The sequence below is a fragment of the Phragmites australis genome, chromosome 1, assembly GCF_958298935.1.
Source record: "Phragmites australis chromosome 1, lpPhrAust1.1, whole genome shotgun sequence".
Classification (NCBI taxonomy): Eukaryota; Viridiplantae; Streptophyta; class Magnoliopsida; order Poales; family Poaceae; genus Phragmites; species Phragmites australis.
Genome location: NC_084921.1, coordinates 55,450,904 through 55,467,550, shown reverse-complemented (window position 1 = coordinate 55,467,550; position 16,647 = coordinate 55,450,904). Strand labels below are relative to the sequence as shown.

The window sequence follows — 16,647 nt, the reverse complement described above, 5'->3', positions numbered from 1 at the left end:
AAAAATACATATAAATGGTGCATTACAAAGGAATCCACTTTTTTACCATATAATATAGGGCTTAAAATAATTTTAGAAATTATCACATCACGTAATAAGAATATTAGTGAATTTTACCAGTTTTTAGAAATTTATTTGAGGCCCTAACAATTGCTATAAGTTATAAAAGTAGTCTTTTTTGAGAATTTTAGTTTAAATTCTACACAATATTTTTGGGTGAATTCAATTAAAATGGGTTGCACATAAATTATGGAACACGTACAAAAAGTTTTAGAATTTTTGGAGCAACAGAATATCACTGTTTTGAATAGATAAGATAGTAGGAGAAATTAAACTTCAGAGTACGAGTTATCACAGATTACTGTTTATGGACGGGCTTACACTCACAGCGTTGTAAGTCTACCCTCCCATGAAAAGACGGTAAGAACGTCCTCTTAGGGAGTGATAAGGGTCTAATCATCTTATAAGAGCGACTAGTTTTGTATTTTTTTAAAAAAAAATCTATTTATTTAAATTTTTAATTGAAAAAATATAAAAATAAAAAAAGCTCTGATCTTGCTGCCAGCCAACCCACATGCCACAGGCTCTCTCCCGACCAAAGGGCCGAGACCGAGGGCCGTCTCGTACTTTCAGACACAGTGCTGAGCTAGCCCTTCATTTCGTTCACTTTCCGATTCCCTTCCCCGTTATTATTCCCTTTATTTCCTCTCATCTCCAACAGCTTCCATTCGAGGGGAATCGCGAAGGGAACGGAGAGATAATCCCGTCCTGAAGGGAATGACCCTGGGAATCCCGTCGTGAAGGGAACCGTGAAGGGAAACCGTTGAGAGCGCTGAAGGGAACGGAAATCCCTTCACGATAGGAATCTGCCCGTGAAGAAACTCCCTTGAGCTTGATCTTACTATGCCTGCTGGATACCACTGGATCGTTCCCTCAAAAGAGAAAAAGAAGATACCAGTCCATCGAAATGTGATTTCCAGCTAGTATAGAGATTTTTTTCAAGTATGCAGTATTGTAGTACAGAGCAAAACGGCACGCGTGACAAGCCGCAGAAGCTGGGCCATTCGTGACAGATTGAGATTTTTTCGAATAATAGTATTTTAATGGAATATTAAAAAATAAAATTCAAAAATAGAAAATTATAAAAATAAGTGTCAGTTGGCACTCTAAGTACCGACATCTCATGTGGCACATACATGACCGTGAGAAAGAGATTTGTCGGCACTCCAAGTACTGATATGTTATACATGTTGGTACTCCGTGTGCTGACATGTCTATTGGCATAATAGACTAATAGATCCCGCTCTACGGTAAATAGAAGTGCCAACATGTCCTCTTTACAGACCAATGGAGGTGTCGATATGTCATATATAGCTATTTGTTATCAGTCAGAGTACCGACAGATCTCTGCGCATTATCAACGCCTTCGTGGTGCCGATCTGGCCACTTATTAGCATACGGAGTGCTGATAAGAGTCTAATCATTCTAAGTGCCCAATGCACCTATTTTTTATTTTTCCATTTTTTGAACTTTAGTTTACAATTTTCCATTACAATACTATTATTTAAAAAAATCACAGATTGACAGGTAGGATCGATGGTCTATGTATGATTCACGTTGTTTGTTGTCTGCATGCATATGTCACTCTGCACGCTTTGGTCTCGCCTCTGCACCATTTGGTACCTTCCAATAAGTGGGTTTACGACCGGAGCGATGGTCCATATACAGTTCACGTTAGCTTGTTCCCTGCAAGCATGTCACTGTACACGATGTTGTCTCGCCTGCACACCATTTGGCACCTTCCAATAAGTGAGTTTACGATCGGAGCGATGGTCCACATATGATTCAAGATATGTCACTGTACACGCTTTGCCTCGCATTTACGATATTTGGTTTTGAGGAGGAATATGTAATTAATAATTACATATTTACTATAAATATAGTACATTTCTGTATTGGGTTTTCGCCATATAATTGTAGTGGTGGGTTGTTGGGGGGGGGGGGGGGAATGCTCTAGCTCATGCGTACCCCGATAATATACAACATATACTATAACAATTATAATTCTTAAATTAGTATAGCGTAAGCAAAAGTAAAAACAGATTAAAACTAGTATCATAAGTGGTGGGTTGCAACGAGTTACTTTTGCACACACAAAAAGTATCACGCAACATTTTCAGCATATAGTCGATGATATAGAGAGAGAGAGGGGGGAAAATTAGTCTGTACTCTCGAGATTAAATACTCTCTACTATAATATACTTCCTCTGATTGCAAATATAGATCGTTTTAGCCTCCTCAACTATTCTCTAAATAAATCATTCTTAAACTTCTATGTACTTTTTTCTCTTTTATTCCCTTCTTTCCCTTGTTTAATAAATGATATCACTCTCACAAATGAATAAGTTATCTTTTCCAATGCAGAATAAATAAGGGGCAACAAGGCCATTTAATCTACTTTCTTAATCCTTATGTATAAGTCTAAAACGACCTACATTTGCAATCGGATGGAGTATCATATAAATAAACTGTATATACTCATTTATCACTATGAGTATACTTATATACTCATTCTAAGATACTTCAATGTAAATTACATGAAAAATTTAAAAAAAAAGTCCATCAATTTTAATAGATTTTGATAATACATTCATATTTGTACATAAAATACAATATACTAAAAAAAATGTCAAACCACTAAAAGTATAAGTACCATTTGGATGATCTCATATACTTACATGCTCTACATACATACTATTTATTATATAAGATACTTCTTATGTTATGAAATACGTTTATGAGAGTACATACTCCGAAAATACCATATATTCTTCCTATATATATTTGCAGCGACGAAGTGACCCCTCCGATCCACTTTTCTCTACGATCCAAAGACTACTGTACCACAGGGATGGCGACCCGCGACCGGCCACCACAAATTTCCTTTCTTCTAGCTAGTAGTCGCTCAAGCTAGTAATGGACATATATACGAAGCATGTTGCACGCGTACCTTTGCACGGTGGCACTTGAGATCCAATCAGATTTTTTTGACTGAAGCCAATCTTGGTGTGCAACTTGTGTGCCTATCCAAGTGTCACCCCTGTGCAACAGCTCAACCAGATTTCTTATCCATGCAATGAAGCACTCGTCAGAAACGCGCGCGCGACATCTCACACGTGTTCCGTTCACGTTAGCAGTTGTGAACCCGCATGACCAAGAAAGCCACCTCGATTTTTTTTGTAGTCACCATGTATATATACCAGTGGTGAGCTTCTTCCTCCCTTCGACAACTCAAGAAAGCAAGCTTAGACTTAGCTAGCGAGCGAGCGACAAGCTCAAAACTTCGCAAACCTCACCGTAATTCCCATTGTTCTAATTTGCTTCATATAAGCACCTGATCGGTCACAGCAAGTATAATCGATGGCCACAATCTCTTCTTGCCCGAACCTCCCCGCCGTCAACCACCGCCGGCCGACGATCCTCTTCCAGCAGCCTCCGACCGGGCGCCGGTGGCTCATTAGCGCAGCACAGAACAGCGCTTCTTCGGCCGGATCAAGGCGCGAGCTGCAGCAGCGCCGTGGTCGTTCGAGTCATGTCGCCAGCTCGGCGGTGTCAACCGACCCGCCGACGTCCGTGGTCGGCGACATGGAGCGCGGCTCTCTGGCGGAGAAGTCGGGGCGTTCCGACGGGCAGCTGACCGCGCGGTGGCGGGAGATCCACGGCAGCAACAACTGGGAGGGGCTTCTGGACCCCATCGACACGGTGCTCCGCGGTGAGCTCATCCGGTACGGCGAGTTCGCACAGGCGTGCTACGACGCCTTCGACTACGACCGCTTCTCCCGCTACTGCGGCAGCTGCAGGTACCCGGCGCAGACCTTCTTCCAGGGCGTCGGCCTCGATGGCGTGGGCTACGAGGTGTCCCGCTACCTGTACGCCACCTCCAGCGTGAAGGTGCCCAACTTCAACAACCAGAAGCACAAGTCTGCCGACTCCAAGCTGTGGAGTGAGACGGCCACCTTCATCGGCTTCGTGGCAGTGTCCACCGACGAGGAGACGGCGCGCATCGGCCGGCGGGACATCGCCGTGGCCTGGCGCGGCACGGTGACCCGGCTGGAGTGGGTGGCCGACCTGACGGCGACCCCGAAGCCGGTGAGCGAGTTTGGGATCCCGTGCCCTGACCCCAGCGTGAAGGTGGAGTCAGGGTTCGCGGAGCTGTACACGGGCAAGGACGTGGAGTGCCGCTGGTGCCGGTACTCGGCGCGGCAGCAGGTGCTGGCCGAGGTGCGGAAGCTGGTGGAGCTGTACCACGGCAGGGGCGAGGAGGTGAGCGTGACGGTCACGGGGCACAGCCTGGGCAGCGCACTGGCGATGCTGAGCGCCTTCGACATCGCGGAGACCGGCGCGAACGCGTCGTCCGACGGCAAGAGAGCGCCCGTCTGCGTCTTCTCCTACTCGGGCCCGCGCGTGGGGAACACCAAGTTCAAGGACCGGTTCGAGCAGGAGCTGGGCGTGCGCGCGCTGCGCATCCTGAACGTCCACGACACTGTGCCCAAGGTGCCCGGCGTGTTCTACGTCTTCGACGAGAAGACATTCCCGGAGTGGGCGCTGCGGTCGATCGACTCGCTGGGGTTGGGGGCCGTGTACGTGCACCTGGGCGTGGAGCTGGCGCTGGACCACAAGGTGTCTACGTTCCTCAAGGACACGCTCGACCCGGCATGCTACCACAACCTCGAGGCGCACCTGCACCTGCTCGACGGCTACCAGGGCCGCGACCAGGGGTTCCAGCTCTGCGGCAGGGACCCGGCGCTGGTGAACAAGGCGGCGGACTTCCTCCTGGACGAGCACATGGTGCCGCCCGTGTGGCGACAGGACGAGAACAAGGGCATGGTCAGGACGGAGGACGGGCGGTGGGTGCTGCCGCCGCGCCAGAGGGAGGTCGACGACCACCCGGAGGACACCGACCATCACCTCGATCAGCTCGGACTCACCGCCAACTGATGCATGCGTCCGTGTTCGTGGTGTAGTGCACTATATACTACACGTAGAGAGCTACAATATAATTGACAAGCATGCCTTGTTGGTATCAAGGCCGATCTATGCCAACTGATGCAGGCTCTAGTTGTACTGTACTTGCACGGTAAGTTAATACTCAGTGTACAACAACAGCATGGATTTCAATCAATAAGCTACTGTGGTAGTACATGAATCACACTCGGTACCTGGCTAATAACAGTGCTGCTTGTCCAGAACTGATCCAACAAGGAGCTGAGCAGTGTCAAACACAAACCATGAATGCGTATTTTTGTTCAAGATAATAAAATGAGCTGCGCATGCTGCAAACAACAGATAAATGATGGCGCAAATTAGCAGTTTGTATCGCTACCAGTACCAGATGGGGCTGCAGTGCTGCGCTGCACGCGATACGATTTATGGGCCTGTGCCTGGACTGGACGCCACGGATGGCCCGGTATCTCCAAAATTCAGCCTGTTAAGTTACCAACTGCCAGCCCATCCAATCTACCAGAATCACAGCGTGGGCCTCATCCGCGTACGGCCTGGTGAGCTCCGTTGTATTGCGGGAGCTGAATTTTTATATTTTTAAATCTAAAGATTGCAAATATATACATCTGTTTTCAAATTTTGCAATTCGAAAGTACGATAAGATACTTGTCACCATCCTGGGATTGACAGACGATAGTTGGTGTCATCATCCTGGGATTGGACAATGAGGCTACGGTCTCACTTGTCGTTCATTAAAAGAGTGATAGATAGCTTGTCATTTTTTTAATGGGTGACAGGAGTATATAATTGCAAAATCTAAACAACATATGCATATATTACAATTTTAGGATTTTAAATAAATAAAAAAAATCCGCATGGAATTTTAACTTACACTAAATATGAAAATAGGCGACGTTCACAGCTTGACCTCATCCACCCCTAGGTTCAACGTACATTGAGCATTACGATGGCGGCTCCTCCCGACCTGTTACACTAGTGTCTATGAGCACTACTGTAACAGGTCCAACATACATTGAGCATTACGACGGCGGCTCCTCCCGACGTGTTACACTAGTGTCTATGAGCACTACTGTAACAACTCCTTTAGGCTGTATTACACAAATGCCAGTGTGTCCTCATCTCGCGCCATTACTAGAGAGCCATGTAACTATGACAAGAATATATTATGTACTTCATAAATTTCGCATTTGCAATTGATGCTAATATGTTTTGCTCTGTAAACCATATGCAAAGCTGAATGATTTCGATGACATACAAGCGACATTGGAGTACATAGAGCATGTCATTAGGGAGGGTACCACACAATACGCCGCTGAATTTGACACCTTCCTCTGCTCAGGTCATACGCGATGCTAGTTCTTAGCGACCGACCTTCACGGACATTAGTCCCACCGGACCCACTCACGTGCAAAGGACAACGTGAGAGCACGGAGCTGTAGGGCACCGAGACCGTATGAGCATATGGGTATGGTCCCAAAGCGGGGACACATTTTAGGTTTAAGAGTACTTTAGTGACTATATTCCTTCTATCATATATTATTGACATCTTATTCTACTATATTAATATTCTACATTTGATTCATTTTTAGCTTCCGCCCTCTGTCAGCATCGTGACAAAGGGCTCCAAGCAATCGCTCTGTCCCCCGGTTTACACAGTAGAATTCATTTTGTATCTCTGATATTATAATATTTAAAATCATATACCGTGAACTTTATACTAATCGTAAACGTTTACTTTTGCGAATTGTCCGATTAAAACACCTTTAAAAATAACTCTAGAATTGATTCATAATTTTTTTTAAAAAAATAAAATTTTTTATTTCATAATTATTCTTAATTTTATTTAAAAATTAAATAAATTCAGCTACATATCGTTATTAGGCAACATATACATATCGTCTTTTCAACTAGCACAGGTTACAAGGCCTATTCACCATAGCGGATCAGGTAGACATAGGGTCATTCCCTAGGAAAACAGAAATATAGAATTATAAAATTTTAAAAATGAATGCATATATTTACTATTTTTAGATTTTAAAAAATATAAAAATAAAAAGAGCCGCGGGAGATGCCGTGCCAAGTGCCCGGGCTAGTGCTATCCACAGACCTATCGTATCCGCTGCGCAGCGCAGGCCGCAGGCTTCGCAGCGCCCGAAATGGCGGCACCCTCCCACGTGCTCCCCTTCCTCTCCCACGCCGGCACCGCCTCCGTCCGCGTCCGCTCCGGCTGCCGCGCCCGCGCTGGCCTCCAGCGCTGCGCGGCCGCGGCCGGACAGGCGGGCTTCTTCACCCGCCTCGGCCGCCTCATCAAGGAGAAGGCCAAGAGCGACGTTGAGAAGCTCTTCTCCGGCTTCTCCAAGACTCGCGAGAACCTCTCCGTCGTCGACGAGCTCCTCACCTACTGGAACCTCGCCGACACCGACCGCGTCCTCGACGAGCTCGAGGAGGTACCTACCAGCTCTCGAGCCTCCTTGCTTCTTGCTTCGACCGCGTCCTCGACGAGCTCGATTCCGGTGTTCCTTACTACTAATTCCCACGCAGGCGCTGCTGGTGTCGGACTTCGGGCCCAAAATCTCGTTCCGGATCGTCGACACGCTCCGCGAGGAAATCCGCGATGGCAAGCTCAAGTCGGGAAGCGAGATAAAGGTCGATTCGGTCATCTAATGCCCCCCAGCTTCAGTTTCAGTGGACATTTTGATTGGTTGGTTTACTGGTAATTCATATTGTTGATGGTGCAGGCGGCGCTGAAAAGGTGCATTCTCGAATTGCTGACGAGCAAGGGCGGCAACTCGGAGCTGAAGCTCGGCTTCAGGTTCTGCCCTCTCCTGCCTAGGAGAATCATTTCGTGCTTGGTGTTTGGGGTTTGGGAGTTCTAATTGTGTTTTTTCATCATGCCAGGAAGCCGGCGGTCATCATGATCGTGGGAGTGAATGGTGGTGGAAAGACAACCTCGCTAGGTAATTCCCTTGCATACTTTACTGCATCGCCGATTGCATTGCATTCAGCGAGTTGAATCTTTGTCTTGTTAACTTAATTGGACATAGACACTAATTTTCAACTGGAAGAGGAACTCTAGGTCCCTAGTAATCTAGCACTATGAGGTCAGAGTTTGAGTAACTTGTTATGAAAGACCACATCGGTTTGAATTGGAGCCACTGCTTAGTTTGACACTGTGCTCTTTCTATATTTTATTAATTTTGAAGGGTTGTTTTCCTTGTGTTCAACAACATGATCCTATCGACTGGTCTATTAATCACTCTTTTTGTTTGCAATTTTGTTTGTAGGAAAGCTTGCTTACAGATTTAAGAATGAAGGAGTGAAGGTGAGGCAATTTTCTTGATGTCTCCTGGTTTATAGGCTAGTTGTGTTGGAAAAGGTCCAGCTATATGTATTGCTTCAGCACATTGTTGCTAGGGTGGAAAATCTAATTATAAACAGCGCTCTCTCAGATTTGTGCACTGTCATGTTTGATGATGTAATAATATACTGCTTGCCTTCTATTTATAGTTCTGGATCAACCATGGTTTCCCAACAAATAAAGTTAATGAGTTTACATTCCTGCCTTGAACCATAATATAGGTATTGATGGCAGCAGGTGATACCTTCAGAGCAGCGGCTCGTGACCAGCTAGAAGTTTGGGCTGAGAGAACTGGTTCAGAGATTGTCATTGATAATGATAAGAAGGCACAACCTCCAGCAGGTATGGCTTTATGGTCTGATGAGCACTATGAAAGTACTCTTCTCTCTCATACGGAGCTCTGCTCTTATGTTTCATCTAATTTGACTTGCATGGTAGTTCTTTCGCAGGCAGTGAAGCGTGGGAAGCGTGAAGGATTTGATGTGGTTCTATGTGATACGTCAGGACGTATGGTTATTTTAAAAGATTAGAGCAGAACATATCTAATTACTTGCTTGTTGTGAACACTAATTATGTTTCAACATTGTTCTGCAGGACTTCATACAAATTATGGTCTGATGGAAGAGTTGGTTTCTTGCAAAAAAGTCATAGCTAAAGCCCTTCCTGGTGCTCCTAATGTATGTTGTACTCTCAACTGTAAAAAAATAGTTTGATGATGATAAGGCCAACAACATTGTTGCTTATTACTTTGTTGGCAGGTTTAGTGATGCATAATTCTTACAAATATCCTGATACTTTATTCTTTCCACATGTTTTAGTTGATAACTACTATAATGTAGTCCATGATCTACAGGAGATTTTACTGGTTCTCGATGGCACAACTGGCTTAAACATGCTACAGCAAGCGAGGGAGTTCAATGATGTAATCACCATACCTGCTGTTTTGGAGCTGAATTTCATATTCTATTTATCAATAAGATTAGTGGTAATATGAACCTTCTTGGCTTAATACCAGGTTGTTGGAATCACTGGATTCATCCTGACTAAGCTAGATGGCACCGCACGGGGTGGTTGTGTGGTATGCACTACTTTCTTGCAATATGCAAAATTGAATAGTTGCCGTCACTGTCTAACCTGGATTTTTTGCTTGATGTCTTGGCAGGTCAGCGTTGTCGATGAACTTGGAATTCCAGTTAAGTTTATTGGGGTCGGTGAAGGGATGGAAGATCTACAACCTTTTGATGCCGAGGCATTTGTTGAAGCCATTTTCCCATGAGTTTGCATTTTGGAGAAATAAATATGCTTCCGCTGCAAAGTTTTTGACTCTTGTCATTATTTTGGCCTTCCATGTAAGAGATTTTTGTGGTGTCCGCCATGGCTACGAAGCTGCAAAAGCGAAGGAAGCAGAAGGCTGGAGTCAAGATGTACTGTCAAGGAGCTAAGATGGGAGACCGATAGCTGGGCTCGACATTAGTTCGATTTCGTGGAGCACGACTGTTGCCTGGACCATTCTGTGAGAGATTATCTTCCAGTCTGTTATGAGTAGAGTTGTTTGTTGATGGAGTATATATTACAGCGGACCCCTTCTGTAAGTCGCTGAGGCTGGGAGTTATGGACTTGTGAAACTGAAATGTATCGGGAGGATTCAGAGAAAGAAACGTGAAAGATATGTATCCATATCTGTTCTCTTCTCTGTCCCCCAATCCATTTTACTACCCCAGTTCTTACTGATTCTTGGGTCGCGATCTCATCACGGATGAGCCGTTACAATTTTGCAAACATGCTTGAAATTAGAAGCAAAATTTTCAAGCATCACAGTTTTGTTCAAACCTAGTGTAACTTCTGAACTTCTGGCTTCTTCCGCGCATCCTAATTGTCCACGCACAGCAGGAAGATAAGAGACGGTCTTGGACTTTTGAACTTAAGCAAGAATATACCAGCATAATAACGTTGATAATATTAGATACCCCTGTACAGAACACAATGAAAAAAAAAAGAAATTAACCCCTGGAACAATTGTACTAACCTTCCCTATGAAATGGTGCTTTGTAACTGATGACCATGGTAATATCCCACTCATGATATCTGCTTGCAAATTCAATAGTTTTTCTGATTGCAAAGAGGTTATCAATAATACCTTAACAAAGCCCAAAGATGCCGAAAACCACAAATCAGATATAACAAAACATCAGACCGTGAACAATAGATTTTTTTAAGATGGACACACAGTAACATAACTCACCTCAATTACTTCAATAGCTTTATGTTGCAGCAAAACTAAAACTGAAGGTACCAGGTTTGGAACTTCCATGCAAAAATTAGCATCATTATATATAAGCAATGATAGTGCACCTACTGCTCCACTCACTACGTGAGGAGATGTTCAATAAACTTCAACAATGAAACTTCCATGGTTGCATGGACGTTGTCTGCCTACCAAAGAGGGGGGGGGGGGGGGGGGCTTGAGCCCCCTACCACCTCGTGGCAACGGTGGTGTGTCCGCTTATATGGCGAAGGGGCCAACCGTGATCTTGGCGACCACCATTACCTGGACACCCCGGTTTGGCGCAGCCTTCTTGCCCTTCTACATTATTTCAGGAATGCCACCTCAGTTATCCTTGGCAATGGCGATTACACCTCCTTCTGGGAGGACCACTGGATCGGTCTTGCACCTCTGTCTCAGCTGATGCCAGTTGCCAGCCCTCTACTCTCATACCAAACGGAAGAACATCTCCGTTGCCACTGCTCACAGTGATGGCTCCTGGGACCTCCAGCTCCAGGCCCGACTCACCTCGGCGGCCACCTCGGAGCGCAACAGCTTGCTCACAGCCCTGCACCAAGTTCACATGCATCCCATGACACCGGATGTACACCGAATGAGGAATGTGGCCTCTCCTTTCTCTACCGCGCTCGCCTACAACACTGCCATGTCCGAGCACACCGATGACACTGCCATCGCTCAACTCTGTGGGCTTCCCTCGCGCCTCCAAAGTGTAAGCATTTCCTTTGGCTTATCCATCGCGCTCGCCTCCCCACGCGTGAGCTCCTCCACCGCCGGCACATCACTGAGGATCCAGACTGCCCTTTTTGCGGCAGTGTCGAAGATCAGGAGCACCTCCTCCTCCATTGCTCTCACGCGCGAGCAACCTGGTAGCGCGTTGGAGCAGCAGCCGTTACCCAGTGCGGCACCCTAAGCTAGCGGATCTTTGGAGTGCCCCGGTCATTTGGAACTCGGAGAAGGGGCGCATTCGAGACACGGCGATCACTGCCATCTTGTGGAATATTTGGAAGAACCGGAACAACAGGACATTTCATAATGAGGTGTGGACCGTAGTTCACAAACGGCCCGTCAAGCAGCCGCAGACGCCATGTGGGCTCACCGTGCTGCCAAGCCGCAAGTGAGGAACTCTCTTAGATTGTGGAGTGAAAACTTGTTTCATGTAATTAGCTCTTTTTGATGCTCTCTTCACCCCCCCCCCCCCTTCTTTTCACAAATCCTGGATGTACTGTACCTTCATCCGTTAATGGCAATGTTCAGGTCGGCCCTGCCTAGCGTGGTTTTCCTTAAAAAAAAGAAGAAGAAGATGGTCATCTTATGCACTTGCCATGTGGAACTACTTTGCTTCTTCACACCATAAATCAATATTGTGATGTGCCTTATAGATATTACAAGTTTACTAACATTTCTGAACTGAAAAAAACCAAGATCAGTTGATTAGCTACTGCTGTAGTCGCTTCATTGTGATGCTCTAAGGGCTTGAAGTTTCTTTATTCATATATAATTTATAATCAGATGTAAGCTCCATGTGTGGATTCTGCATATTCGTAAGCCTTCATAGTTTGGAATTTTTCTTGAGATTTATTCTTATAGACTTAATGCGATAAGCATCAAATCACACTTCATATCACCAACAAATATACTAACAGTTAAAATTAAAACTGGATAGAGCATGCCCCTAGATTTATTTCACGTAAAAAAAACAAATATTGAGTTGCAATGATTAGAAGAAAATGAAAAAAAAGTAATTTTTGCCTTTGGATAAGGCGACATCAAATTATTAGATTAAAGTGTAAAACAAAGGGCAGTATCTTGCGAGTAGAAAAAATTTCTAACACAAACCCTAGCCAAGAAAAGCTGTGTAGTCAAGAACACGATATATTCCTTTTTGACACAACACTGTTTTATTGATTTCCCGCGCAATTACGCTCTTAGATGGTAGTATATAAGAAATAAATGTTACTCATAATGTACATAGTGAATTAATGATTTCCGTTGCAACTAGCCTGGATTATTAATTTTCCAAATGTAGGCCCGCTTGAATAGGCTATGATTTCGGAGCTTCTAGCTAGCTGAGGAAGCGGCTGTGATTGTTGATTTTTGTTTATTAGCTTTTATAATAAACTTTTAGCTTTTCAATACGCCCAAAAGCCAAAAAAGCCAGTCAGAAAATATTGCTTCTCAGTTTAGTTTATTTCAATCACATCCATTATCCTCAGTTAGCCAAAAGTCACCAGAAGCCGGAACCAGAAGCCAGCTGTTTAGATATCTTCTGGCTTTTTTCAGAAAAAAGCTGAAAAAAGCATATCCAACCTGGGGGTAATTGGACAAACCTAACTAAAATTTAAGTGTGCGTGCACACACACATATATAATTGCATGGCATAATTTTTGACTATATAGAATAAAAAAACAAACACGAGCTAGTTGAATCCTCCACATATTTTTTAATTACCCTAGCTTGTCAAATACTAATAAAAACTCACAGTTTCCAATTTATAAATTGATAAATCAATATATTTATTTGAATTTGACCCGAATTTGTAGGTTCAATATATTTATACTAATTCCTTAAGGGTATACTTGCGTATGGAGCTTTTCGGCCCAGAAAATTGGACGGCTCCGTACTACCAATGAAGAATGCATGTTGTGTGTTATTGGGGAAATACAAGTCCATATGGACTTGTGGACGTTTGACTTATGTTAGCCGTTTATTTATCTCATCTAATATTTATTCATCATTTTTTTCATATATCTTATGATTTTTTCAACTACCTCTTCAGCACGAATATCAATACAAATAAATAATTTCGATAAACCATATGTGCATAAGAGCTAGTGGAAAATTCCCTTATGTGTTGCTGGCGACTTGTGGATAGACCTTTTTGCAGCGGTGCTGCATGCGTTCAAGACATACAAGTACACGAGACCAAAGCATGAATCTTACATTTCATTATTTTAAGTTCAAAGTTCTTGACTTATGAATGTGGTAAAGTATTTATATGCGTGTCAGCTGGGTTTGGTCTGTTCTAGTTAGGGTTCAGCAATATACAAGATGTAAACACAAAATAGTTTTCCCTGAAGAAATGTCTAAACACGAAGAGAACAACGACCTTGTCAATCAGAGCAAATTTACGGGTAACCTTCGGGCCTGTTTGAAAAGGTGGTTTGCGGATCCAAATCCATAGGATTTAGTACAAATGTGAACTAAATCTTAAAATCTCCTAGAGCAATCCAGATGCATGGAAAACTGCTGAAAATACCGAGGAATTTCCATCTCAACTTCATGATGATGTCATGTCTTATTCCCCAATTAGCTGGACTGCTAGCTTGTTGTACGCTGTTGCATTTCTCCAGCCCAAAATTCCATCTCAACTTCATGATGATGTCATGCCTTATTCCCCAATTAGCTGGACTGCTAGCTTGTTGTACGCTGTTGCATTTCTCCAGCCCTAAAGGAGTTGCTTCCAACCAAAGATCAGTTTTTCGACCGACCTGTCTCCAACTTGCCCATGCATTCACAAATCACTTTTTGTTCTCGTCGAGCCGTAGGAGCACGACGACAACCGCGCACACAACACGTACGTGCACCTACAAATCCAAAAGATTTGAAATTATCCTGTGTTTGTAAACGTGTGAGGTTCAACGAAATTAATCTGCCAAATAATACGGTGCACAGAAATTGCCAGCTCCACTAGAGGCCATTTCTGGAATCAGCTGAATGTACAGAGAACGTTGTTGGGTAGCTAATTAATCCTCTCCATGCATGCATGTACAGTACACTAGCCAGAGGCCACTTCATCATCACTTGCCAAACACAACCTGGTGCTCGCTATATATTTACTCCCCCACACACAGTGCACGACTCATGTCCCGATCGACCAGCGTCTGCAATGGCAGACTGGTCTTCACTCCCCAGCGACCTCATCTGCCGTGTAGCCGACCGTTTCCTTGCCGCCGACGACCTCGACTACTACGTGGAGTTTCGTGCCGTCTGCCGCAGCTGGCGGTCCGGCACCGGAGACCCCAGGGCGGACTGCACAAACCCCCGCTTCCATCCCAAAAGGTGGGCCATGCTCAAGAAATGCGACGACGATCTCAGCTGCAATGTCGTCGTCTCATTCGTTAACCTTGGCACCGGTCGCTTCCTGTGTAAGAACATTCCTCTGCTTCGCAAGTACTTCCTTGTCGCCACCACGGATGGAGGCCTCCTTGTCCTGGGAGAGCTAGAACCGCCCTACGGCGCTCGTGTGCTCAACCCCTTCACGGGCTCCGTGGCTCATTTCTCGGTGCCCATTTTGGAACATGACGTTAGGATGGTTGCTGTGACGACGTCGCCAATGATGCTTTTCATCTCCGGTGTACGTAACAACGTTGTGGGGTGGGCGGATCAGAACAGCACAAGGTTTCACGAGTTCTGGGTACAGTACCCGGACGACCTTCTCAGCATGACACCCTTCGCCGGCGATGTCTACGTGACCAATCGGCACGGATCCATCGTCTCCACCACGGATGTCGTTGTTGATGGAGGCAACCGGAGACGCTCGCCGGGGACTATCACGATGACCACCACTATTCCGTCGTCGTCGGAGGGTGTCGCTTCTTACTATCTTGTGGAGTCTGCAGGGGAGCTTCTGCTTGTGAGCAAGCGATGTACCGCTGCTGGTCGTGTTGTAGCTCTTCACAAGGTGGACACCGTGAGGAACATGCTTGAGCCGGTGACGAGCATCGGCAGCCATGCAATCTTCACCAGCCAAGTCAGGTCCTTCTCCATCGACGCCGACATGTTCCCGACCATCGAAGCTGGCTGCATCTACTTTGTGGAACCAACCATAGCTTCCATCACCGAGCACGGTATCGTCGTCTCCTCGCTTCGCCTCGCGGACCAAAGTCAAGAGAACATCATAGAGTGGGGGTCACCACTAGCAGGGCGTCGTTTTGGGCCTTCCACTCTTGTTCAAGTCCTTGGAGATTACTGCAGGCACATCCCAATATCTGAACTGGAGCTGATTCTTCACGGCAGGGATGATGACTCCGAAGGCTATGAATCGGATGGAAGCTCCTAATCAGATGGCTGAAAATGCATGGGCTCCTGCTAGCTTCTACTAGGCTTGATGTGTCTTGTTCTTGATGTCGCATTGTCGTGTGTACCCTTCTTTGTGATGTAGTCCGCAGGACACAATAAATGTTTAATTAAGTCCAAGGTTTTTGTCAGCTATATTTGTATTTTAAGTTTTAAGCGTAAGATGTCTAGATAAATTCGAATTAGCAATTTATATGTGTTGCGTACTGTTTGCTTCATTATTTATATGTGTTGCGTACAGTACAGAAAGGATGGCTGGTGTCTAAAAGTTATACGTCTTTCTTTATTTCTTTGGAAAACGGCTAAAGTTTGCAGCATCTTCACCTGAACTAATGTTCTAACGGATCATCAGGGACGAACTGCATATATGGTTAATAAGAAATCTTGTCCGGGCGGGGCACTCGACGAAAGGGGGGCACACTGAGCAAGTACGAAAAATTTGCAAAAATTCCTGTTGTAACATTAAAATTCATGTAGTCGATCAGTAGAAATGTTATCTTCAGGTACTAAAGATGATCTTAGACAAATGACAGAGGAACTGGACATTAAACATACTCCTGTTATACCCATCAGGTAGAAGTTTCTCTAGAAAAAAAGAGAAATAATACTATGCGTAGGATTGACCAGAGTCGAGCGAACAACAACTGCCATCAACAGTGCTTCAGTAGTGCGAGAGAACAAGCATATTCCTTCACAGAAAGGTATACTGTAATTTTTGTTAGATACTTTTTTTTCTCATACATGCATATGGAGCACTTCGAAACTTATGAAAACCTTTTGTTCAAAAATTTTAATTAACGAAAATATGAGCAATTATGAATTTACGTGTCTTAAAGAAAAAATATTAATTTCTAAAACAGCCCAGCCAAGAAAAACTTTGTAGCTAAGCACGCAATATATCCTCATT

The 16,647-nt window shown here is 44.7% G+C and overlaps 2 protein-coding genes across 2 annotated transcripts; both read left to right on the top strand.

Annotated features, from left to right (window-relative positions):
* The first annotated feature begins 3,258 nt into the window (after nucleotides 1-3,258).
* Nucleotides 3,259-5,209, top strand: LOC133928994 (phospholipase A1-Igamma1, chloroplastic-like). The gene has a single exon (XM_062375561.1). The coding sequence runs from the start codon at nucleotides 3,421-3,423 to the stop codon at nucleotides 4,996-4,998; it is 1,578 nt and encodes a 525-aa protein (XP_062231545.1). The 5' UTR covers nucleotides 3,259-3,420; the 3' UTR covers nucleotides 4,999-5,209.
* A 1,877-nt stretch (nucleotides 5,210-7,086) lies between these two features.
* Nucleotides 7,087-10,071, top strand: LOC133928986 (cell division protein FtsY homolog, chloroplastic). The gene is made up of 11 exons (XM_062375549.1): nucleotides 7,087-7,469; nucleotides 7,564-7,668; nucleotides 7,761-7,834; nucleotides 7,921-7,979; nucleotides 8,307-8,344; nucleotides 8,602-8,722; nucleotides 8,819-8,887; nucleotides 8,975-9,057; nucleotides 9,234-9,302; nucleotides 9,396-9,458; nucleotides 9,543-10,071. The coding sequence occupies exons 1-11, from the start codon at nucleotides 7,179-7,181 to the stop codon at nucleotides 9,654-9,656; spliced, it is 1,086 nt and encodes a 361-aa protein (XP_062231533.1). The 5' UTR covers nucleotides 7,087-7,178; the 3' UTR covers nucleotides 9,657-10,071.
* Nucleotides 10,072-16,647: the final 6,576 nt, after the last annotated feature.

What these genes read in the sequence shown, in the direction of transcription:
- LOC133928994 (XM_062375561.1), top strand. Translation starts at nt 3,421, where the DNA reads ATGGCCACAATCTCTTCTTGCCCGAACCTCCCCGCCGTCAACCACCGC.
- LOC133928986 (XM_062375549.1), top strand. Translation starts at nt 7,179, where the DNA reads ATGGCGGCACCCTCCCACGTGCTCCCCTTCCTCTCCCACGCCGGCACC. An exon ending in TCCTCGACGAGCTCGAGGAG is followed by an intron (nt 7,470 to 7,563) that starts GTACCTACCAGC and finishes ATTCCCACGCAG; the next exon opens with GCGCTGCTGGTGTCGGACTT. An exon ending in GAAGGCACAACCTCCAGCAG is followed by an intron (nt 8,723 to 8,818) that starts GTATGGCTTTAT and finishes CTTGCATGGTAG; the next exon opens with TTCTTTCGCAGGCAGTGAAG.